At 44.9% G+C, this 26,155-nt stretch overlaps 2 protein-coding genes across 4 annotated transcripts in view; both read left to right on the top strand.

Annotated features, from left to right (window-relative positions):
- The window catches only part of ARHGEF3 (Rho guanine nucleotide exchange factor 3), a 301,199-nt gene that overhangs the window by 146,363 nt on the left and 128,681 nt on the right, over positions 1–26,155 (top strand). For all 3 annotated transcript variants that reach the window (XM_027835846.1, XM_027835848.1, XM_027835849.1), the window contains one exon: positions 5,868–5,930. In XM_027835846.1, the coding sequence (XP_027691647.1) occupies positions 5,868–5,930 (63 nt within the window). The remainder of the gene's footprint in view (positions 1–5,867; positions 5,931–26,155) is intronic.
- LOC114023269 (gap junction gamma-1 protein-like) lies at positions 2,264–3,176 on the top strand. The gene is given in 2 exon segments (XM_027835851.1): positions 2,264–2,361; positions 2,363–3,176. Coding segments are annotated over 2 exon segments (912 nt in total).

Consider the following 26,155-nt stretch of genomic DNA (forward strand, 5'->3'; position numbering starts at 1 on the left):
TGTGTGTGTGTGTGTGTGTGTGTGTGTGTGTGTGTGTGTGTGTGTGTAGCCTGAGTGGCTGAGAGAATGCTGGTTCCCTCAACAGTAAAAGCCTGGATGAGGGTTATGTTTCTGGGCAAAGAGAATTGGTTTGATCTTCAGTTTAGGATGTTTATGGGATATTGAGTTTAAAATGCCCAGTCAGCAATTGGTGATCAGGAGCTGAATGGAACCCAGAAGCTGGATGGAGCCCACTCAGGCAGGATATGTGAGTCATTGATGTAAGGATGATAATTGAATCCATAGGAGCTGATGAGATTGCCAAGAGAGAAAAGGGAAGAGGACCCATCATGGACTCTGAGAGCCACCCATTAGACTGTGAACTCCCTGAAGGCAAGGGCCATCCTTCGCCTTTCTTTATATACCCAGTGTTTAGTATGGTGCCTGGCACATTGTGGGTATTTAATAAATGTTCGTGAGTGACCAACCAGCAACAGAAACTAAAGAAAGGTAGGACAGTTGAAGGAGAACTATGGGGGAGGTGGAAATGTCACCAAAATCCAAGGAGGAGGGCATATTTGGGAGGAAAGGGTGGTAAGCACAGTCAGATGCTACGAAGAGATAAAAAGGGAAAATCACTTTAATGATTATTCCTTATAGCCTATATTTGATGAGACTGGTGGTTTTGGGGACCATTCTGTCCCAGATTAACCAGCTCTGACTTAATTCAAACTACCCTGTTGGGAAATTTCTCTTCTCATTCCAAGAGGATGCTTTAGGAAGTCAGATTCATTTCTGGCACCCTTATGGCATGGAACTTTGGATGTCAGGACTGAGCTTTAGGGAACATGGCCAAGCATGGGCCAGAGACCTCTGTCATCCTGCAAAGAACAGGTGTTCATTGGTCCTGTGCAGGCCTGTGTCTTTTGGGATAAGAAGCGGTTACTTAAGGTCAGTAGTGGTGGTTACAAGTCATAAGGAGACACACACACACACATACACATGGAAACACACAGAAATACACATGGAAGCACACACATAATCTAACTTGATCTTGAAACATGGAATGCTGCTTCATCACAAGGTTTGTTTGAGAACAGCTCTCATCACATCTCCCTGAGAGGGGGGAGCAGAGAGGCTCCTGAGGACTGGAATGAGTGAGGGCAATCCCCAGGGAGCTGCTGCCCAGGAGCTTCCACAGATGCCAGGTGGGCACAGCTGGCTGCCTGGCCCTTCGGGGTTGATTTTCATATTCAAAGTCCTCTCAGACCTAATCTGTATCAGGCGCCACAATCTGATAGGCTCAGTTATCCACATCCAGAGGATCATGGAGAATTGCCCTGCATTCATCTGGTTTATCCCTCATAGATAATTTTATATGGACATGTTGTTTCCCTCCCTCCAGAGACATGTGCCCTGCCCTTTCTGCCCCCCACCCTTACCCCCAGGTAAGCTCCTTGAAGGTAAAGACTTTCAAATTTGTCATTATAGCCCCCTACTTGGCACCTAGGTAGAGATAGGGGCCAGATCTGTGATTTTTGAGGCTACAGGGAACTCCCAAGTAAGGAAACTCCCTCTGCCAGTACTGATTAGTACTTCCTCTACCACAATTCTTTGCCTAGATAATTGTCTAGAGCCAGTGGTTCAAAGGTGGGACTTGAACCCAGGATTTCCTGATTTTAAAGGCCAGCGCTCACTATTCCAAGCAGCCCAGAACATACTGCTTTGACTACTACTACCTCTACTACTACTACTACTACTACTACTTTTTTTTTTTTGGGTGAAGTAGTTGGGTTAAGTGACTTACCCAGAGTCACACAGCTAGTGAATGTTATATGTCTGAGGCCGAATTTGAACTCAGGTCCTCTTGACTCCCAGGCCAGTGCTCTATCCACTGTACCACCTAGCTGCCCCTACTCCTACTACTTCTACTGCTGCCACCACCACCACCAATAATGATCATGATAATAATAATAATAATAATAGTAATGATAATAATAATAGCAACAATAGCATTTATATAGCCTTTCAGGTTTGCAGAGTACCTTATTATCTCGTTTGACCCTCACAATACCATGTGAGGTAGGTGCTACTATTATTCCTGTTTTACAGATGAAGTAACATAGGCTAGGTTTCTTTCTTGGTGACATCAGCTCCCGTGGTGTTTAACTGTCAGCTCTGTGCAGATGATAGGAAGATTGGATAGAAAGACAGACTGAGTTTCTCTAGTGTCTCTTTGGAATCTCAGATCCTAGGTCATGCAGAGTAATTAGGAATATCGAAGATGAGCTGGGCCCTCCTGACGAGGTTGCTAGAGGCTATGACCCAGCAGTCCACCCTGGTGGGGAAGCTCTGGCCATCTGTCCTGGTAGTGTTCCTCCTGGCTCCTGGCCATGGGCAGGGAGACCATTTACCGGGATGAGCTAAGTGGCTTCTCCTGCAACACAGCACAGCCAGGCTGCCAAAATGTTTGCTACGACGCCTTCGCACCCCTCTCCCACGTACGCTTCTGGGTGTTTCAGATCATCCTGGTCACTGCACCCACCGTGTTCTATCTGGGCTGTGCCGTGCACCATTTGTCCCGGCTCCAGATAACCCAGGAACAAGAGGAGGAAGAGAGGGAGCCCACGATCAAAGAGAAGTCCAGGTGGTCCCCTGAGGATGGAGCCCATGATGGTCTCAGGAGGATCCACAGGGACAGCCTCCTGGGAGCCTATGTTGGGCAGTTGCTGATCCAATCTGCCTCAGAGGTGGCCTTCCTACTGGGCCAGTATCTGCTCTATGGCCTGGAAATGCCTCCTTCCTATATCTGCCAGCGCAGCCCTTGCCCCTACATTGTGGACTGCTTTGTATCTCGTCCTACAGAGAAGCCTATCTTCCTGCTGGTCATGCATGCAGTCAGTGGCCTCTGTCTCCTGCTCAAGCTGATTGAGTTGCTGCACCTGGGCCTGGGAAGCGTGAAGGAGGGTAAAAGCCACCCTGCCCCAACTCCTCATTCCAAGAGTCTCCAGCTGAAGCAAATGCAAAAACAGTTGCATCTGGTCCAGGAGCACCTGGACTTGGCGTTGCATTTAAGCACACCTTTGACCAGGGCGCCTGCCTCTTCAGGCCAGTCTCCATCCTATAGCACATACCCTCAGCAAAACCTGCCCAACCAAGCCCAAAAAGAGGTACCATTGTCTAAGACAGATCTGTAAAAACTGGATTTACAATTGTTTACAGACTTTGATCTGAACTTGATTTTGGGAAGACAAGAGAACTTGGTATCTGGACTCTGTAAGCGGAAACCTGGAAATGTATCTAAAGGAAATGGTGTTTTGTTCAGTACTTTATATATTAATTAGCTATTTTGTGACTGTGATCGTAGGTGGTCCCTTCTATAGTTCCCCAGGACCTGAAATCTGTCCCAATCCAATGCCCGCCTTTCCGTCAAACAACACCAGATAATTTAATGAGATAAATGGGCTATCTGGTATAATGGTCTTGGAAATAATTCTGAGAATTGGGCCCACAATGGTCACAGAAAAGTCTGCAGGGATGGGTTCGGGTGGGGCACCTTGATTTGGGGCAGTTGTTAGTGTTGTTATCTTAAGAGATTTCCTTCTGCAACTTGTCCTATAACTAGATGTCTTTTGGTACTTGAGTCCATAAGTTTTGTGGATCAATAAACAGCTATTTGTATTAAAAAAAAAAAAAGACAGACTGATAGATTAGACAGGCTCATCAATAGATTAGATAAACAGACAGGTAGACCCCATCCAGTCTCTTCTCTGAGCTTTTTTACTCTGTATCCCAATTTGTCTGTTGGACATTTCTCTGCACATTCTAGGCAATCTTAAGCTCAGTATATCTCAAACTGAATTCATCCTTCCCCCCTTAAGCCCTCCCTCTTCCACTGTCCAAGTCATCACCGTCTTCCACGCTCCCAGCTGTATCCTTGACACTATCCTCCACTCCCCTGTCACCCCATAGATCCCATCCGTTGCCAAATCTTTCCCTTTCCACCTTAACCTGATCCCCTGCATCTTGCCCCTCTCCCTACTCTTACGTCCACCACCTTCATTCAGGCCCCCATCCTCCTTTTCATCGGTGTTCCTGCCCCGTCTCTCATCACTCCAGTGACTAGAGTCTAGTCCAGTGGTGGGGAGCCTGTGGCCCTCTAGGTCCTCAAGTGCGGCCCCTTGACTGAATCCAAACTTCACAGAACAAATCCCCTGAGTAAAAGGGTTGGTTCTGTCAAACTTGGACCCAGTCAAAAGGTGGCACCTGAGGACCTAGAAGGCCACATGTGGCCACAGGTTCCCCACCCCTGCTCCTCCAAGCAGGAGCCAGAGCGATTTTCCTTCAGCTCAGATCAGACTGCACCTCTCCCCTCCTCTGCTAACCCCAGTGGCTTCTTACGACCTCTAGGATCACAATTCCACACTTTTCTGTTTAGCGTTTAAAGCCCTTCGCAGTTTGGCCCCAGCCTGTTATTTAGGTGCCATCGCTCTTCTCCTGCGCTTAGTGATTGAGCCAATCTGGCCTCTGTTTCTCACCCTGTGCACTCCCTCTCCCATCTCCAGGCACATTCCTTCCTCCCCTGCCCTCCACAGGGTCCCTCTCCTCCTCTAAGACGAAGCTCAAGCACCATCTTCTCCAGGAAGCTTTTCCTAATCTCCCCAACTGCTAATTAGACCCTCTTTCCCAAACTACTGGGCTTACATTTGTGTTTATCAACTGTCTCTCTCGGCTGTGTGTGTTTTTATATATTGCTGTTGCCACCATTAATATGTAAACCCCTTACAAGTAGGGATTGTTTCACACTTTGTACTTCTATCCCAGCACTTATAACAGAGCCTGGCACACAGTAGGCACTTAATTAATGTTTATCGATTACGTGATTGAAAATGTTTATTGATCAATGTCCACAGTGGTGCCTGGCACATAACAGACACTTTGTTAGTGTTTGTGATCGATTGAAAATGTTGACTGATCAGTGCCTAGTGCAATGCCTGGCACATAATACACACAGGTGTAGGGGCAAAGAATGAGCTCATAGTGCCATGAGAAGCCACTCTCACTTGGGGAAGATTTCTTCAAGGAAATGGCATCCAATTTGGCTTCGAAGAAAGTAAGGAACTTCACAGGGCTGGGATTGGGCAGGCAAATGAGGGGAGTTCATTGTAGGCATGGGGGTGTGGCATGAGCAGAACTATGGAGATGAGAGAAGGGGGCAGAAGAAGAGCTGACCTTTCAGACAATCCCATTGTGGTTGGGACTCATGGTATATGAGATGAGGCTGAAATGAGGGCTGGAGCTGTATGGTGGAGGGCCTTGAATGCCAGGATCCGGAATTTTTACTTTATTTAGTTGACATTGGGAAGCACTTGAAGGTTTTTTTGAGTAGAGAAATGCTCTAGTCAGAGCCATGTGTTAGGAAAATTTCTCAGGCAGCACTACTAAAGAGGGATTAAAAGCAGGGAGATTAGAGGCTGGAAGACCAGATAGTTGGCTTTACAATTGAATTGAGAAGAGATGAGGCCCTGTGTTAGGGAGGGTTGTAGTGAGAGTGGAGAGGAGGGGAGGGATGGAAAAGCCTGAGGAGGAGATCCTGGGGAGAATCAAGGATTTGGCACCTGACTGGGTGTGAAGGGTGAAGGGTAAAGGAGGGGATGGAATCCAACAGGATTCAGGAATTGATACAATACAGATTGTCCTAGATCCCATTTGGTTCCCATAATTTGTTAGCCCATCTCAGAACCATCCTTTTGAGCGGTGGCGATAACTAATGTTTTACATGCTGTGGGGAAATGATAAGCGTTGTGTACATTATTCAGAGGTTGGAGTTTTCTTTCATCTTTGGTCTGAATATGATCTCAACTTTTTTTTTTTCATTTGTTTTATAGCGGAAACGGAAGCAGAGTACTCAAGATGAGGACGCCGTCAGCCTGTGTAGTCTGGATGCAAGTGTAAGTCTTATTTTTTACTTCTCTGGGACGTCTGTGGATTGAGTTCCCAGGGCCTGCTCCCTGACTAAGGTTCGAGAAATCCGAATTTTAAAACCTGCCTCAGGTTGTGGCAGAGAGAGGCCGCCGATGGTGAGGACTTGCGTGTTTGCACTTCTAAAATGAGTCACAAGCTCAGGCCTTCGGAATGTGGTGAGCTTGAAATCAACACAGCCAGAGTGTGGCTGCCCCAGTGATGCCAAACTGACTGGTTTGCATTTGATTATTTTTTTTAAACATGTGTTTTTAAAACTCTGGGTTCCAAATTTTCTCTCTTCCTCCCTCCCTACCCACCCTCATTGAAAAGGCAAGCATCTCGGTACAGGTTATATATGTGTAGTCATGCAAAACACTTCCACAGTAATCCTGTTGTGAAAAACTAAGTATATTTCCCTTCATCCTTTGCTACCCCCCTTTTATTCTAGTCTCTCTTTTGACCCTGTCCCTCCTCAGAAGTGTTTGCTTCTGATTATCCCCTCCCCCAATCTGCCCTCCCCTCTATCAACCCCCTGCTCTCTTGTCCCCTTCCTCGATTTTTTTCCTGTAGCGTAAGATAGATTTCCATACCCCATTGTGTATGTTATTCCCTCCTTAAGTCAAATCCTATGAGAATAGGATTCACTCATTCCCTCTCACCTTCCCCATTTCCCTTCCACTGTAAGAGCCTTTTCTTGTCTGTTTCATGTGAGATATTTTACCTCATTCTACTTCTCCCTTTCTCCTTCTCCTTGTATAATCCTCTCACCCCTTAATTTTATTTTCCAGATGTCACCCCTTCATCTTCAACTCACCCTGTGCCCTCTATCTCTCTATCTATACATACATATAAATTTTTTCCCTTCCACTACCCTAATACTGACAAAGAACTCATGAGTTACAAATATCATCTTTCCCTGCAGGAATGTAAACAGTTCAACCTTAATATGTCTCTTATGATTTCTCTTTCCTATTTACCTCTTCCATGTTTCACTTGAGTCATGTATTTGAAAGTCAGCTTTTATATTCAGCTCTGGTCTTTTCCTCAGGAATGCTTGAAAGTCCCCTATTTCATTGAATGACTATTTTTTATCCTGAAGGATTATACTCAGCTTTGTGGGGTAGGTGTCGTTTGATTCTTAAACCTATGCTTCTGCTGGGCCAGGCGTGGGCCAAGGTATCTCTGGGCCCAGTGATTAAGGAAAAAGCACTCAGGGCATGTGGGGGACATCTCCCGGCTCTTTGGGTCCAGCTTCTTTCAAGCGCGTTGGTATCACTGCTAGCAGTTGGGTAATTTTATCTGGGACTTGAGGACTGACTTTGTCATGATGTGATTTAACAAGCCTTCAATCTCAGTTCAATTCAATGAACATTGATTTAGTGCCTACTGTGTGCTAGGCACCGTGCTAAACACTGGGAATGCAGAAAGAGGCAAAGGAAAGTCCCTGCCCTTGAGGAACTTACAATCTGCCCCCTCTCCAGTCCATCCTCCACACAGCTGCAGAACTGATCCTCCTGAGGCAGATGTCTGCATGTCACTGCTGCTCACAAACCCTCTGTAGCTCCCCTCTTCCTCTAGGCAGAGATCCATACTTGTTAGGCAGACCTTCCATGTTCCCACCTGCTCCCTGCCTCCCCAACCTCATCTCTCACACAGCTCCCCACTCATTTTGATTGCCTTCCACTCACACCAGACTGTCAGCTGATCTCTGCTCTCAGCCCACCCCCTCCTGCATCCGTGCATTATCTCGCACTAATAATAATGATAATGATGATGAAGTTATTTCCATTAAATGTATTTTATTGGTATCATTTCTTTTCACATTGCCTCAATTTCCCTTGTATCCCTTCCTTTCTCCCCTCACAGAGAGCCACCCTATATAATAAAGAATATTTTTAAAAGAGAAAAAACAATAGGCCAAACCAATCAATACATTGAAAAAAAAATCTGAGAATCTGTGGAATGTTCCACACCCATGGAATATGAACAGCTCAAGTGTTTGTGTGTGTGTGTGTGTGGGTGTGGGGGGGGGGGGGGGGGGAGCGGTTTAAAGTTTGTAACATTCTTTACATATGGATTTCCTTTGATTTGATCCTCACTACAGCCCTAGGAGACAGGTGCTATTATTTTCCCCATTTTACAGAAGAAAAAACTGAGGCCAAGAAACGTTAAGTGACTTGCCCAAGGTCATGTAACAGGAGATTCAGGTTTTCATGTTACTCTCTGCTGGTAAACAGCTGTGGGCTAGTCACTTGCCTGCTGCGGACTTCAGTGTTCTCATCTGTTTATCTAGATGAAGTTCTTACCCCACCCTTCCTCCAGCACGATTGGGACACTTAATTCAGTTACGCAAGCATTTGTTAAGCTTCCACTATATGAAAGGCCTGTGCCAAATGCTAGAGCTGCCGAAGCAAAAATGAAAAGGGGTCCTGTCCTCAAGAAGCTTATGTTCTATACTGGAATTCGGTGGATAGCCTCCTAACTTAATTCATTGGTACACATGTCTTGGAAACTGACTACAGGAAGGGAGTGAGCATAGCTTAGAATTGATGGGGTTACAGAGGAGGTATGGGCAAGAGAGTCCTGCTGGCCACGTGACCTTGAGCAGGTCACATACAGGTGACAGGATGAGTGTGGCCTCTCAGAGTAGAGAGAAGGGGGAGGATGGGAGAGACAGAAGCTGGACAGAGCTTGCCGAACACCTGTGGCGTGGTGGAGAAGGAGTAGTCACGAGTGACTCAGAGGTTGTGGATCTGGGGGATTGGGAAGATGGCGGTTCCCTTGGCCAAAGCATCGGGAAGTTGGGAGCAAGGCCAGATTTAGAAAGGAAGGTGAGTTCTGTTATCGACACCTTGAATTTGAGAGACGGGAATTCGGCAGGAGAGATTAGGCTGAAAATATAGATCCCAGAGCCATTGAGAGCAGAGACAGAGAACCCAGGTTCAAATTCTACCTCTGCCACTCGGTGTCTGTGGAATCTTGGGCAAGTGGCCAAACCTCCCCGAGCCTCAGTTTGCTCCTGTGCAAAATGAGAAGATTGCACCAGACGGCCTCTAAGACCTCAATTCCAGGTCTGAACTGATGGTCCTATGACAGTGAAGGAGAGATAGCAGAACTCACAGGAGAGCAGAAAACCACCAGGGTTACTATAAGAAGAAAAAAAAACAACTCATCCAATTGTCCGATGAAACTGCCTTCTTATAATAGTAGTGACTGACATTTACAGAAGGCTTTAAAGCTGGCCAAGTGCTTTACATGTGTAACTGAGTTTCAGCCTCACAAATACCTTGTGAACTAGGTACTGTAGCTATTATTATCCCCATTTTATAGATGAGAAAACTGAGGCATAGAAAGGCAGAAGGGTCATGTGGCTCATGAGTGTTGGAGGTAGGACTTAAACCCAGGTCTTCCTGTTCAAACATCACTGGGGAGGCGAATGTGAGAAAATTTAACCAATTTCCTCACCCACTTCACAGCTGAAAATGTTTTCAGTGTTTCTGCTGTTTAGGTTTCCTGGCACGGTGAGTAGATTGCAACAGTGTTTAGAGAAAGCGTGCCTCTTTCAGAGAGAATCTGTCACATAAAAAGTATTTCTGCTGCAGTCAGTGACTAATACCCCACTCACATTCGAAGGGAACTTTGTACGTTTGTCTATGCATCATCTCATTCGGAATTCACAATAAGCTTGCAGGGAAGCCTGGGTGGCCCTTATTTCCCCCATTTTCACATTCTGTGATAGCAGTAAATCGATACACCTTTCTGTTTTTTCTTTTATTTTGCAAGACAAGCAGTGTTAAGTGACTTGCCCAGGGTCACACAGCTAGTAAGTGTCACGTGTCTGAGGCCAAATTTGAACTCAAGTCCTCCTGACTCCAGGGCTGGTGCTCTATCCACTGTACCACCTAACTGCCCCTTGATACACATTTCTGTCCAGTGTTTCTGGACTTGTGTTTTCAAGGAAAGCTGTCTGTGACTTTGTCCAGAAGCCCGACTGAGGAGTGGCCTTTTGCCCACAGTGGTTAAGTGACTTGAGGTGGGATTTGAACCTTGACCCTACTGACTCTGAATTCATTCTTCCGTCCATCAACCCCATTGCCTGAGCAGTGGTATCACAAGAGACAGGAGAATCATTTCTAAAAGAGCTCTCCTTCTGGCCTCAGACCATTGTCTAATTAGAGCAAAGGTCAGAATTGGGACCTTTGTTAAAAGAAATATTAATTTTTTGTTTCAATTAATCTAATTATTATTTAATTATTAATATTAAATATTAACTAGTTAAATTAAAATATTAAAATAAATAATAAAGGATAGTACTATATTAAATGAAAGGACCAAGATGATGTGAAAACTCCATGCAATGCTTGTTGTAACAGCCTCACACTTTTGATTAAAAAATGTGAAAAAGATAAAAGAAAACCATGGGCACAGACTGTCAGCATTTATTTTAGACCAAGCGTTATAAAGCTTAGCACCGTGCCTGCCACACAGGAGGCTCTTATTAAACATTTGTTGATTGATTGGTCTTAACCTAGGGGCTATGAACCTGCCTTTTAAAATGTTTTGATAACTGTATTTCACTGCAACTGGTTTCTTTTGTAGTCCTATGTATTTTATGCATTTAAAAAAAGCATGATTCAGAGGAAGGGTCCATAGGCTTCACCAGACTGCCGTAGAAGTCCATGGCACGAAACAGGTCAAGAACTCTGGGTTTAGAAATTTAACTAATATAAAGTAATCCCCATTGTGAGGAGGCCAGAGAGCCCTTCAAAATCCCTCTGCTGGGCAAGACTCATTGCTCTCGATATTGGGGATATGAAGAAAGGCAAAAACATAGTCCCTGATCTCAAGGAGCTTACATTCTAACGGGGAAGTCAACATGCAAACAGCTATGTACATGCCAGATATAAACAATGTAGTAATAATAATTAGCATTTATATAAAACTTTAAGTTTCACAGAACACTTCATATATTATCTCATTTAATCCACGCAAAAACCCTAGGAAGTAGGTGCAATTGTTATCCTCATTTTACAGATGGGGAAACTGAGGCACATGGCAGTTAAATGATTTACCCAAAGTCACACAGGTATTGTCTGAGGCTGGATTTGAATCTGAGTCTTCCTGACTCCAGGCCTAGCATGCTATCCACTGTGGTGCCCCCTAGCAGCTACACATATGTGATGCCTTGTGTAAAGATGGGGAAATGGTGGCACCCAAGAGGGTGAAGTTGAGATGAGCTACTGTGCTGACTGGCGTTTGACCGACTAGCCGACCGAATACACACTGAAAAATTCACCGCACTGGATGTGGCATGGGGTTGAGAGCATCGAGGGATTGATTTTTCAAGACATCCAAAGGATAAGAAATGATTGAAAACAATCCTGGCCAGTGTTGTTCACAGAGAGAACAAATCATAACTACTTACCCACCTGGCCACTTCCTTACCTCTTTGGAGCACAGCTCATAGTAGGTACTTAATAATTCCTCATTGGTGAAATCTTGATGAGAGTGATACACACACATTGAGGAGATGCTTAATGAAAAATAGGAAAAGGGAAGAGGCAAGCCTTTTCAGGCTATTTTCATTTCTTTCTCGCTCTTCCAACATTGGCAGAGAGAAATTAAGTCTCTGAAATGATTGATACGGGAAAATGGATGGAGCTCAGACACCAGTGATCACTGCTGATTGGCACATGGTTTATCTAGAATAGAAATTCGAAATTAGCCTGTGGTGAATGGAAGCTGTTAAACTCTCAGTGCATTTAAATGTTAATGCTCTTTGCTAGAAGCTATTTATATGGTTATGTCAAATACACTTGCCTTTAAATAGGGATTCAGAAATAAACACCCACTCTGTCTAAATGGATTCTTCAGAGGGCACATGTCTTACAGTTCAGGTGTCACTACTCATTATCACAGACACCCTCGATAAACAATGAATAATTGTTGATAGTCCTTGACAGTTTTTATGTCAAAGAATTTTTTTTAAATAAAAGTAACGTACCCCAATTTTCAATATAACAGTGAGCTGTTGGGTTCCCCCCCCCCATTTAGTTTGAGGTCTCTGAAGATTTGCTGATAAGGATAACTCTCCTTCCTATGCTGACAGCTGAGGAAGGCAGTGGGTGTTTGAATAGTTTTCCAAGGATACCCATAACATATGTTGACATACACACCAGATCTTTACAGCTGACTGAAAGGTGTGGAAGATGCAGGATCCCACTGTGTTTGTTGATTAAACAAACATTTTGATTAAATGATTTGATTATAAATCTTTTAACTCAGTTGAACAAAATGTCATCTTAAAAGTTTAGATTTACTCATCAGACTCCCAACTCTAACACCATTAAACCTAATCAGACGGGCGCTAACCTTGACCTCCATTCAGCTGCCAAAATGATCTTCCTAATGGGCAGATCCAACTTGTCACTTCCCTATTCAGTAAACTCCAGTGGTTCCTTTTCACCTCCAATATCCAATATAAAACCCTCAATTTGGCTTGGTAAGTCCCGTATGACTTGGTCCCTCCTTCCCTCCCTCTGCTTTTTTTCTTAGACTTTATTCCCCTTCGTGGGCACTGACCTCCTCGCTGGTGCCTGAATGAGCCTCTACCCATCTCCCTGTTCTGGGCATTTTCACTGACTGTCCCCATGCCTGGAACTCTCTCCTTTCTCATCTCTGCCTCCTGCCTTTCCTGACTTCCTTCAATATATGATATATGATAACCTGTGCACAAGAAGGGATGCAGTCCAGTGACTATGTGTCCAGAAGAGGAGGTGAGCCAGTTATGTAGAGAGAAGAAAGAGCAGATAGTCAGCCTGAGGGTTTCCCTGGTACCCAGACTATAACTGAGTCAGCATTATTGGGTTGCTGTTCCACGGTGGGTTGATGGGCAGACATGGAGGAGAAGGTCTGGATGGTTGTGAGGAAGGCCTCTAGGGAGGAGATAAACAGTCCATTGAAGTTTTGAATGACTCAGTGGTGGGTACAGCCATGTTGATACTGGGGAGGCTAAGAATAAGGCTACCTCTCATCCTGGTCCCATGTCGCTGCTCATGGATGGGGCGGCCTATGTCCAGGCTCTTGATCTCCTTATGGCATCATCACTGAAGCCTCTGGCACCAAGCACCAAAGAATCATGTTATTTTTTAATATACAAGTATGCAAAAATATCTCCAAAAGAATGGGAAACCACCAGGGGAGACTCATACTGATGGAATGATAATATTTGGAAAACAGGAGAAGCCCTCAGCACTGCTTCAGGTCGGTGAGCTGAAAGATGTTCTAGGAGCTGTGACATCTGGATGAGAAGCTTTTAGGGGAGAGGGAGCAGCCCGGGAGGATTGGACCTATTCTCTCCATGGCTAAAGAAGTAGGGAAGGGAACTTGGATGGGGCTATGGTGATCCAAGGGTAGAGATGGGGTTGGGCAGGAGTACCTAAGAGGCAGCAATTAGAGGTGGAAGGGATCCTAGAAGTCCCCTATTCCGGCCCCCCCCCCTTTTTATAACTGAGGACAATGATGCCTCAAGATCTTGCCTAAGATCACCTAGGTAACAAGCAGCAGATCAGGATTCAAATTCAGGGCCACTGAGGTCCTGATCAGGAATTTTGAAGTGTTTTTGTGTCCCATCACTAGCTGCTGGACATCCCTTTTTTTACCTTCCCCACCTTTGAGAATCAGGATCCAGGGTTCACAAGGCCTGCCTTGGGCTAGTCCTGGCCACCTGTCTTTCAGGGAGTGGATGGTGCCAAAGGGCAGAGCTTCCTCTCCATGCCCCACAGGAAGCTCAGTGGGTTCAGCACAATGGGATCAGGTGGCCAGAATGTTACAAGAGGGCAGCAGGATCCAAGGCCATTGAGCTGGGTGAGCTAGCTGGATTCATTCCATGGCTTGGCAAGCAGTACCTCTACTCTATTTAAATTTCCAGGATGTAGGAGAAACCACTAACTCACAGCTTTGGGCTGAAGAGCCAGTGACAATCACGTGGTCTATCCAGACCCAGCCATGGCAAGGAGGGGCCATCCTGCTCTCAGAAGAAAGAAGAGAGGGGCAGGTCCTGGTCAACAAATGCAGTTAGGGCCACCTTTCTGGGTTTGGTTAAGCGATGCTTAGGGCACCGTACTTGTCAGTGTTGTCAACGGGAATGGATCCTTCTGCTTGGCCCCACTGGGCAGAATGATGGAAATGGCGAGGAGCTAAATTAAGGAGGGGTAGAGTTTGCCACTCCTGGAAGTGGGTGACTCCTCACTCGAGGTCTGCAAATAATGCCCGAGCAGCCGCTGCTTGGAGACTATTCTTTGTCAGGGATGGGTTGGAAGAAGCGTCCCTAGTCATTTCCTCCAACCCTGAGATTCTCGAGTCTTTAAAATGAATTTTATTTTTATTTATTTTAATATTACCTTCATCTCCAAATATATTCCTTTTCTTTTCCCTACCTGGAGACTAATAATAATAGAAAATAATGATAAAATATTATTTTTATTGCATTTACATAGCACTTTAAGGCGTATAAAGCTCTGTACATATATTCTCTCATTTGGTCCTGACAGCAACCCTGTGAGGTAGGTGCTGTTATTATCCCCATTTCACAGATGAAGAAATAGGCTGTTATAAGCCATCCCTTTTAACAAAGAATAACGATGGAAGGGAAGAAAAAGCAGTTCAAAAGAAATGATAGTGACTGAGTCTGACAGTGTATGCAATAATTAATTCCCACCCCTAATTCCCCCACCTATTCAAAGAAGAGAAGAATGTGTTGTTTGTTTGTTTTTTCCCCAGCTCTTTGGGACCAGGCTTGGTCATTTCACAGTGTTTAATTTCTTTTTTGTTGTTTTTCTTTCTACTTAAATTATTTGGTCCTGGTGAATATCATTTTCCTGGTTCTGTTTACTTCACTCTGCATCAGGTCATAGAAGACTTCTCATGTTTCTCTGTGGTCTGCATATTCATTACTTCTTATGGCATAGAATTGCTCTAGTGCATTTATATACCACAATTTGTTTAGCATATTCTCTAGTTGAATTTACTTACTGTTCTTTGCTACCACAAAAAAAGGGCTAGAAATATTTTGGTGTTTAGGGGGCCTTCTTTTTTATCTTTGGGATGTGATCCTGTGATTCTTAAGTTGTCTACATGTGTGCGCATGGAGGGAGAAAGGGCTGCCAATCACCACACTCTCAATGATGGCTAGTGCATTTTCCCCCACCCCAAATTATTTGTATATTTGTATTATTTGTTTTCCCAAGTGAAATATAATCTCGTGAAGGACGGGGACTGGTTCATTTTCGTCTGTTTCCTCTGGTGTTTATCGCAGTAGGAACTTAATAAATACTTGGTTCTGCTCAGTTTGAAGTTTGCGTTTTTGACCCGTTAACAGCCCCAGATTCAGCCTCCTCACTGACTGTTTCCCAACCCAGGCTCTCATCCCACCTTGGACTTCCCAGTAAGCTAACCAGCCTCGTGACTCTCATTTCCCTTATCTCTCTGAAGCATGCCGCTAGCTCTCGGGCCCCCGCTGAGAAGACCAGCTCAGTGGATGAATGAGCTCACCTTTCCTGGCCTTGGTTGCCAGCTCTGCCTTCTCCCCTGTGCTTCCGTTGAAATGACTTACCCTTTGCTCAGCTATCCCCAGGAGAGAGGAGGGATCCTTTCTCTGGATCTCATCGATGCTCTTTTAGGACATCAAAAATGCTTTACACCGTGTCGTGATTAAAACAGACAGCGGGAAGAGGGGCACTCTTTTGTAGCTCGTCCTGAAGAAGGTGAAAAAAAGAGTGGAACTCTGGAGCTTGGGGGATGATGGGATCTGGTGCTGAACCTGTGTGAGACGAGGTTTGGAATGTAGCTAAGCGTCTAACTTCCTGGAATCTAGTGAAAGTCAGCCCAGATTTGCAGGATCAATTCTGATTACCTTAAACCATGACTCATCTTTCTTTCTTTCTTTCTTTCCTTCCTTCTCTCCAAAAGCTTATATAAAGAGCTGACTCTCCAGATACTTAATAGCTGTGTGACCTTGGACAACTTCTCTGAGCCTCAGTTTCTTCCTCTAAAAGAAATAGGAGGAATAACAATTCCTGCCCCACTCCCTCCGGGGCTCTCACGAGAGAGGGCGCGTGACCCAAGTTTGGGACCCAGGAGGCTGCATGAAGGCACCACGGTCATCACCACATTATCCCAGCTCTCATTAAATGGACACTCAAGGCAACGAGTCGCCCAGACCAGTATTTTCCCGGCTTGAACTTTCTCTTTGCCACAGCTTGTTAAACCAGGCTTCAGATATCAGCAGGATTATTTTTATCTCTGCTTAGCAGAGTTCAGATGATTAAAAAGGATATTGTTTCTACATTTTTGCTATTACTGGCACCGCTCAGTTCCTTGGTATTCATAGAAAACAGATCTGCTTTTACCAGCTTGTGGCCTGGGTGAATTATATGAGAAATTTGAATAAGCTGTTATCACCCTGGGGGGCCAAGGCCTAGTCCTGTGGGGGGCTTTGTTCAGCCAGAATTGTTATTGATTGTTATTAATTTCTTCTCTTAAAGGTTTATGGTCTCTCCATTGACTCTCAATTTGTTTGGGTCAAAGCCCGGTCATTTGGTTCTCAAGTGTTTCCCGTTGCAGATTTCTAATTGAGCAGAGTCCAAGGATTATTGTCCCATTTACATTTTGGAAGTGAAATGTGTACCTTGCTGCTGCCATCCCAGCCTCCTCTGTGTTCCTGCCTCCATCACAGTCAATTTGGCCTTAATTACTAGACTGTTTTGACAAGTGGTTTGATAGGATATAAGCTGCTTGGATGACAAGAGCAGAGATGGAGAACTGAAAGGTACCTCCAGAGGCCATCCTCCTCATTTTACAGATGAGGAAACTGAGGCTCAGAGAGGTTATTTGGTTTGCCCAAGGTCACACAAGTATTGGAACCCAGCTCATCTGACTCCAGAGTGAGTGCTCCTCTCTTCTGTTTCTCATTGTGTCTTTATATAAATGAGATGAAATCTGCAAAAAGCTTAGCACAGTGCCTGGTGTAGTACATAGTAGGCACTTAATTAATGCTTGTTCTTTTCCCCCCTAGGCGTAGTGACTTGCATGTGCCAGGTACAGGATATACAGTGACTGCATTGGATTGGATTAGATTGTCGTCATCCCCAGGTTCTCTCCTCTCCCTCCTGGCACTGGTCCCTTTCCCAGCCGATTCCTTTTAGAGCCCTGCATCTGGTCATCTGACTCAGTTCAAACCCAGCCTCAGACACTAAGTGACCCTGGCCAAGTCACTTAACTACTGTTTACCTCAATTGCTTCATCCATGAAATGGAGATAATAATAGCACCTACCTCCCAGGGCTGTTGTGAGGATCAAATGAGCTAATAATTATAAAGTGCTTTACAAACCTTACAATGCCATATAAAGATGATGATAGTGATGGTGATGATGATGGTGGTGATGGTGATGGTGGTGATGATGATGATGGTGATGGTGGTGGCAATGATGATGATGATGATGGTGATGGTGGTGGCAATGATGATGATGATGGTGGTGGCAATGGTGATGATGATGGTGATGATGGTGATGGTGGTGATGAAGATGGTGGTGGTGGTGGTGATGGTGGTGGTGGTGATGACGATGATGATAAGTTAATTGGTGAACACTGGGTCCACACATTCAGAGCTGGAAGGGTCTTCAGAGATTATTTAGTCTACCCCTCTCATTCTACAGGGGAGGAATTGAGGCTGAAAACTGGCCCAGGTCCAGTAGTCAGGATTTGAACCCAGGTCCTTGGTTCCAGAGCTTATGCACCCCCTGCATCTACATGGGCCATTCACTCTTGGCTCACTATATAAAAACTGCCCTGAGAACCAATTAATAGATCCTTCTCGTTGCTCTCTGCCCCCTCCCCCATCTGCTGCTCCAGCTCCATCACAGTGAACATGGGCCGGGCTGACCAGGACTGATTCCAGTTAAATTAAAAAAAAGAAATTAGTAGAGTGCTTGTGGTGCGCCGGGCACAAGTGCTGGGAGTAAAAACAGAAGTAAAAAGAAAGACAAGCCTGCCCTCTGGGAGTGTCCATTCTCTTGGGAGGGGAAGAGAAGGTGGAAAAAGAAGTCAGAAGAGGCAGGAGTCTGGCTCTGGAGAAGAAGGATAGTGTGAGGGCCGAGGGTCATTTTGGACTTTGCCACTTTCATAGGTTACTATGGCCAAACCGCTCTTCTGATGAGGTGCCTTTCCACAATGAGGCAGGCTGTCCTCAGCTAGCATATAGCCCTTTGCCAGGCCTATCCTCAAAGCTATTTTGGTTCCATAGAATCTTACCAGGCTTTGTCCTGCCATGGCGGGGCCTTGGAGCCCCCAGGGTCACCTAGTGAAGAAGCATCAGAGGACAATTTCAGGGGAGGAACTTTAGAAAAAGAGGAAGAGACAGACGGAATGAGAGACAAGGAGAGAGAGGGGGAGGGAGAGAGAGAGAGAAGGAGAGAGAGAACACTTCTAGGAGCATAGGATCTGGACATGGAAGGCACCTTCAAGATCATCTCTTCCCATCCCCTCATTTTACAGATCAGGATACTTGGGCCTGGATAAGTGGATTGGTAGAATTCAAACCCAGCTCCTCTTGGAATAGAGTGGTGCAGTGGGCAGTGACCATAGAGGCTGGCTCTGCTGATGCTACTTCTATCCAAGTCATTTGGCCTCTCTGTGTGCCTCAGTTTCCTCATCTGTAAATGAGTGGGTTAGATTAGATGATCTCTCCTGGCCCTTGAGTTCTAGATTTAGGACCCCAGGGCTCTGCATTTGGAGCTCTTATCACCACTGTCCAACACAGCTCCTTAGAGCAAAGAAGGTAGAACCCAATGTGCGCTGGCATTTGGGGATGGGTTATGTTGTTTCCTCCCCAAAGTTGCACATCTGTAGTTACCCAAACAATTCTGTTGTCATCTGAAGAAAAATCTATTGCTTGTTTCAGTTACCCCGGTAATGGGCTGAGTGTTTACCCAGATGACCAAGATAACCACCTCATCCGTCCCTCAGCTCTCCCATGCAGTGGTTTCCTCTTCCTCCGTGTTCATGACAGACCTATTTTTCTTCTTTCACATCTCAGTAATGATCTGACAATTCACCTCATCAGAAGGGAAAAGGAATTTGGAGGCTTCCCCCATGTTGCTTTATAAAAATATGCTATTTGAGTAATATTTAAATTTCCATACAGACTGAGAAATATATTTAGATAGAGCTATCCTAAATGTATTGTTTTTTTTTTCTTGTTTAGCTTAATGTCAAGGCAATATGGAATAGTAGGTAGAGCTCTGGACTTGTGGTCAAGAACATTGGGGTTCAAATCCTACGTTAGACACTTATTACCAAAAAAAAAAATCTCAAGTTCATGAGACACATGTTGCAACTGGATCCTTGGCAATGATAAAAAATAGCCAGCATTTATAGAGTGCTTACTATGTGTCAGGCGTGTGTCACAATCTCCCTGTGCCTCAGTTTCCTCTTTTGTAAAAAGAGGGGCCTGGACTTGATGACCTCTAATGGCTCTCCCAGCTCTAAATCTATTATCCTATGACTTGATAGATATGTGAATCCTGGGGGAGTCACTTACCTGTCTTGTGCCTCAGTTTCCCCATCTGTGAAATTTGTTGGTTGGTCAGGATCACCTCCAAGCTCCCTTCCAGCCTAGCTCAAGGGTCCTTTCGTGCAAAGAGAAGGTCTTCAAGCCTTTTCGCTGGGTTTCCTTGGCAGGCTTTGGTTTTTCTTAGGTCATTGAGATTAGATGCTATGAGGCTTACGGGGTGAGAAATGAAGTTTGAGCAAGAAAGAACACATATGTTGAAGTCCCTAGTATGAAAGCAGGAGTTAGGGAGTAGGGAAAAGTTGTAAGCTAGGTATCAGACTCATTGAGAAAGCAAGGAGAGCGACCTGGGGGTCTGTAGGCAATAGCTATCAGGATTTTGATTGGCTGGTAGAGATGAATAACATGAACCTCAAAGAAGGAGAAGCCACTGAGTGATGGAGGCAAGGGGAGAACCCTTGAAGTGATGATGGGGAACGAGAGTGTTCCAGCTTGCCCACTTTGACCAGTGAACCAGGAGAATGGATGAAGGTGGACCCTGGAAAGGGTAGCCAGCGAGGCTGGAGCGTCAGGGAGGGGCTCGGTTTCTGTAATAGGTAGAAAATGGAAGAAATGAGAGAGGAAAAGATTTAAGATGACGGAAGTTTGTTGTCTCTGGAGCAGGTATTCCAGAGGGCACAGTGGAAGGGCTAGGTAGAATTAGGAGGCTTGAGGGGGATGGGAGTGAGGAGCAGGGTGGTAGGGGTGTGACCTGCAGGTGTTCAGAGTCACTGACATGTAAAGGTTATGAGCAGGTGTGAGAATGGTCCATCGCTGAGGGAGGACACTGCTCCTCCATGCTGGACGGGCAGGCGCAGCAGGAGGTGGGAAGCCCGAAGCTGAAGGGAGGGTTGCTCTTTGTGGTTGAGGTTCTCCACATCCCGCAGCAAGAGGTGGAGGATGCTTGAGCTGGTGCAGACAGAAGTGGTTCATTTTCACATTCCAGGGCTTCTAATCCATCCAACGAAGTGTCACATCATCGAAGGGAATTAGGGGTGGCTTGGGGTCTGCAGTTGGCCAAAGGACCTGCTGAAACAGTCTGCTCGTTACCACACTGATACGAGATAAAGGAATGTTTTTTTGCTTTTTTTCCCCAAAACGACTCTTAAACCCTAGCTCCTAAGTCCTAGAAGGTGGGTGGGGACTAGCTAGTGCGAATAGGCTGGGCACTTCCAGCCCTTCAGGACACTTATAATCAGTGGGGTTTGGTGGGGGGTGAGAGGGGAAGGGTGTAGGAGTGAAGCAAATTACAAAGCAAACCCTAATTAAGTTCAGCATAATATCACCTAGATAATATCATAATATCATCTAGATCCTGAGGGAATTAAAGAAACTATCAGAGTCACTGGGGTTGGTGAGTTGCAGGAATCTCCTAAAAAGCATAGCATTTCAACCCATTTAGTCAGACCTCAGCAGGATGGCTGTTCGTTATCTCTACCCAAAATGACTGAGATCGGTGCCTTGCACTGAGTCACAAGGTCAAGGCCTCTTGGAAAATCGGTTCCTTTTTCTTCTTCCTCTCCTCCCCCCAGACTAGTGATTTTGGAGGGGCTTTTCCCACACAATGGGAGGAGGGGACCTTTTGTGTTCGCCTGGACTTCTGGAGAAGAGGCCTTTGCCTGAGAGGGAAATTTCTGTCGATTACTCCAGAACTGGTTGGGTGTCACGGCCAAGGTTAATGTGTTCCTGGGAAAGGGGGAGGGAGGAAGACTGTGTGTAGAAACCAAACATTCCCAGGGTGCTCCAATGGCTCTGGGTTCAGGTTTCCCTAGTTCTTTGGTTCTTCCTCTCTGTGTGACCTGGGTTCAAGTGGCCTGTTACCTGTTATTCAATCCCTCCGAACCTCAGTTTCCTTGTCTGTCAAATGAAAGAGGGGGGTTGAACTAGATGGCTTCTGAGGTCTCTGGAGCCATGATTTAATTTTTAATAGTATTTTATTTTTTTCCGATTACATGTAAAGACAATTTTTAATGTTCATTTAAAAAAATTTTGAGTTCCAAAATTTTTTCCTCCCCACCGTAAGATGGTAAGCAATTTGATGTTGGTTATATGTGTGCAGTGTGATTTAATTTTTTAAAGCACACACATAAAGCATTAATTGAGCAGTTTCTATGTGCCAGTCACTGTGCTAAGTGTGAAAAGAAGCTTGGGAGATGTGTGGCCTAACCCTCCCATATTACACATGAGGAAACTGAGTCCTTGAAAAGTTCAATGTGTTGCCCAAAGTCACTGGCAGACGTGGGATTCGACCCCAGGTTCTTGGACTGGAAATTCAACCTCCTTTTAAGCCAACAGGTCAGCACTTGTGAGTCCGCTAAGGAGACTGGACACAGCGAAGAAATAAGAAACAGCTTAGATTCCTGTTGGCTGGAAACAAATGGAAAGAATGAGAATTGAGAATAGAGCTCTTTCTTCCTCTTTCCTTAAGGGGATAATGCAGAATTCTCTGTAACTTGATTTCCTGCTTCTAAAAATGTGTCTTCCTCTTTTCAAGAAAAATTTGGTATAATTTCTAGCAAGAAGAGATTTATTTCACATGACATTCTTGGACAATGATGTTTTTATTCTAGCTGGTTACTCCAAGGGTATAATTAGGGCAACATTCAACATTATTTCATGAAGATGAAGGCTTCCCTAAGTCATATTTTATAGCTCAGTAGTGCATAGTCACCATTCTGGCAGTTACATAGCCACACCAAGTATCTCTGAGTCAGTGCTCAGAGCTCTGTGTTCCTAGAAGGGTCCTAGAGATGCTGGAACTAGAATGGACAGTCAAGGTCAGTGAATCTGACTTCCTCGTTTGAAAACACAATAGCATTTGCTTTGGAGCACTTTACAATTTGAAAAAATGTTTTACATATATCATTAATTTATTTTATTTCACAGATAATTTTTAGGGTCAAGATGGTATCTAGTGGTTTAATAATGACATTAAAAAGATTCATTGAAATGACATCGAAGACGATGCATTATCATCTCTCTTCTTTGCTGCTGTGTCCTCAGGACGCAAATCTCTGATTTGCAGCTAAAACCTTTTTCTGTTCTCTCCGATAATAGTTATAATAAAAGCTACTGTTTATCTATTGCTTACTATGTGCCAGGCACTATGCTAATCATTATCTCATTTAATCCTTACAACAACCCTGGGAGATAGGTGTTGTTATTATATACCCATTTTACAGATGAAGAAAGTGAGGCAAACGGATATTAAGTGACTTGCCCTACAGTAAGTAGGTATCTGATATTGGATCTGAACCCAGGTCTTACTGACTCCAGGCCCAGCACTCTAAGCACTATGCCATCAACTGTTTATGAGCTGATTATGAGCTCGCTGAGAGCAGGGGTGATCTTACTTTCCTATGTGTGTCCTGAGTGCTTAAGAGCTGACATGTACATAACTTTCAAACTGGTTGGTGCTGCTGTCACAGAGCTAGTAAGTATCTGAAGCTGATTTGAACTCAGGTCTTCCTGATTCCAAGGTCAACTCTCTATACCCTATGCTACCTGGCTGCTATAATAAATGCTTTTTCATTAATCAATCAAACAGTAAACGTTGTGTAAGCACCTACTATGTGCTGAGCACTATGCTTAATGCTTGGTCTAGAAAAACAGTCAAAAGACAGTCCCTGCCCTCAAAGGGATTACAATCTAATAGGGAAGCCCATTTATACATATACATATATATGCCGTATATATATATATATATATATGTGTGTGTGTGTGTATTATATATATATATATATGCTCTCTCTATATGTGTGTGTTTATGTGTGTGTGTGTGTGTGTGTGTGTGTGTGTGGCAAAGGAATATACACAAAACAGGCTATGTAAAGGATAAAAAGGAAATAATTAACAGAGGGAAAGCAGTGAAATTAAGAGGTTGGAGAAGGCTTCCTGTTGTCTTTCAATTGTTTTTCAGTCGGTGTCCCACTCTTCATGACCCCAGTAGGGGTTTTCTTAGCAAAGACACTGGAATGGTTTGCCTGTAGAAGGTGGGATTAGAGCTGGCACTTAAAGGAAGCTGGGGAGGTCAGTAGTTGGAATGGAGGAAGGGAGAGTGTTCGAGGCCTGGGGGACGGCCCAAGGAAATGCCCTGAGCCAAGTGTGTCTGTTCACCCCCAGCTCAATATTGCAATGGGTCCAGTTAGCCAGAGCATAGGGCCCCAGCTTCATGGGCTTTCCCCCAAAGACAGGCTTTCTGTTGACTTTTCCTCATCTTCTCAAAGTCAGTCAATCAGCAAACGCTGTGTGAAGCACAGAGGTTACAAAGAAAGGTGAAGGACCCGTGGGCTTTGTTCCTTACTTTTGTTTAGTTGAAGGTAATTTGAGTTCTCATTCCCAAAGGAGAGATGAGAAAAGGCACCTCCCTTCCATCTTTGCAGAGGTGGGCCATGCCATATCCTAGATGGGCAGACGCTTTGGGTGTGTTGGTCAGGTTTGGGGCATGGGTCCTGGGGGATCAAGTGGGAAGAGGAATATGTTTATAAATGCTTAAAATTTTAAATGTTACATGAAGTAAACCAGAATGTAGAAAACTGAAAAAGGAAGACACTTTAGTATTAACATGGTTTGTTTCATCAGGCGCATTTTGTATAAATGTAAATAAGACAGCAACTCTGGGATGTGGCACAGAACCTTCTGCCCCCTGACAGAAAAACTTCTTTTGTAAACAATATCATATTCTCCTAGTGATATATAGGCATGTATCTATACTATATGTTATATATGTTATATATTATTTTATATATGTATGGCTCTATATCTATGTGTGTGTATCTCTATATATTATATCTATATACTGTGTGTGTGTGAGTGAGAGAGAGAGAGAGAGAGGGAAGGTGAGATGGTCATGTGGTAAGAACAAGGACAGACCCAATGGAGAGGCGGTTGCAACCGTTGGTATCAGAAGAGAATTCAGGGAGAGCCCCAGGGGGGCTGGGAGGAGGGTGGAAAGGACCTCCTGGGATAAACTTATGGAGGGGTGTGGAGAATGGGCTGCACTCTGTATCCATGGAGGGACGCCCACACTGAGGAGATCACAGATCTGTTGAAGTATTCTTCTCACGGCTCCATATGTATATGGAGGACCATGGTCTCCAAAGAATTAAAATGATGGGTAACCCTGAGGACAATGGAAAGAGACACATGGTGTGTGTTTGTGATAGGATGGACCCTATTGATTTATATCCCATGACCAATGATCACTGGCATGCAAAAATGAATGAATGAAAATACATTTCTTAAGCACTTGCAGCATGCGGTACTATACGAAAGAGACAAGTAGACAAGTCAGACGATGCCTGCTCTCAGGGAGCCTACTTTCTAATGGGGGAGAGAGTACAAATAGGAGGCTGCAGCTGTTGTTGTTTGTCCTTCATTCTTGAAGATGACCATTGTCATCACCAGGGTGATGTCTTGACTTGCCTGTGCGTTGGATCAGTTGTAACTGGGATGGAAAGCTCCCCTAACCCTTAGGGTGCAACAAGAAAGCAGATGGCAATTAATGCCTCTTCTTTAGGGTCCCTTTCATTCATAAAAGCAGAGCCTGGTGCCAGAGGGATCCCAGGGATGTCACCTCTGATGCTCATTCCCTGTATGATTTGGGTAAGTAAGTCACTTCTCTTCTCTGGTCTCTCCGTTTGGCCTCCTGGATCTCAGTGATCTTGTGAATCATCTGACCACGTTGAGATCTTTGGTGCTGAAAATATTTTGTTTGTGGCTGCTGAGGAGGGAAGAGCAGCCCACCTGTAAGGTTGGTAGTCAGGGCACTTTTGCACAGGGATGGCTTCCCTGGGGGCTGGAGGGCTGGTGAGCCTATCCTTGGTGGTCTGTTGGCAGTTAGTGGAGGGGGTGACTGGGATGGTGTCTGCCCCTCCTTCTCCACAGGGGTCATTCCCTTGGATAATTAATGATTTTGTTTGGCGGGAGGGTGGCTAACTCACAGCCTCTTGGGACTTTTCTCTGAAGCTCCTATGATGAGTCTGCTCTCTCCCAAGGGAAGTGGGCTCTGGTTTGTTGATTGGAAGTCCCCAGGGAATCAAGGTTCCTAAAACTGACATAAAACACACTATCAGTGACTGAGGCCACCCAAAACAAAGGTGGGCCTGTCATTCAGCAAGAACGATTGGTAGCTAATGGATACCATGCGTGGTTGGTACCATAGTACCTGCAAGAGATCACGAGATTGAGAGGAAGGCTCTTAGGACATTGAGGAAAGGTCCTTAAGGAAAGACCTGGACAAGAAGCCCAGGGCATGAGAAGGGTGGAAGAGCAGGGGGCAGGTTCACTGGTAGAGATAAGACTCACCTGAATATGGTAATAGACCCATCACATATTGAGCCCGGAGAAGACTGAGGGTTCATTTTGTTCCCTAGTAACACAAATATTCCTTAAACCACTGGCATTCATAACCAAATGGATGGCTGCCCATCACTTGGCTGTTGGGGGGAATGAGGGATGCTTTTACTTATCAACCTATTCTGTTATTATTTATTTACTTACTAGCCCACTCCTGGTGTCTGGTCTTTGAAAGCTGGCTAATCTTTAAAATCAATGTCTGTTCATGCCCATCAATATATGCAGAGGCCGCAGAGTTCAGAGGAAAA

Source organism: Vombatus ursinus, unplaced genomic scaffold (genome assembly GCF_900497805.2).
Source record: "Vombatus ursinus unplaced genomic scaffold, bare-nosed wombat genome assembly UNPS02014817.1, whole genome shotgun sequence".
NCBI lineage: Eukaryota > Metazoa > Chordata > Mammalia > Diprotodontia > Vombatidae > Vombatus > Vombatus ursinus.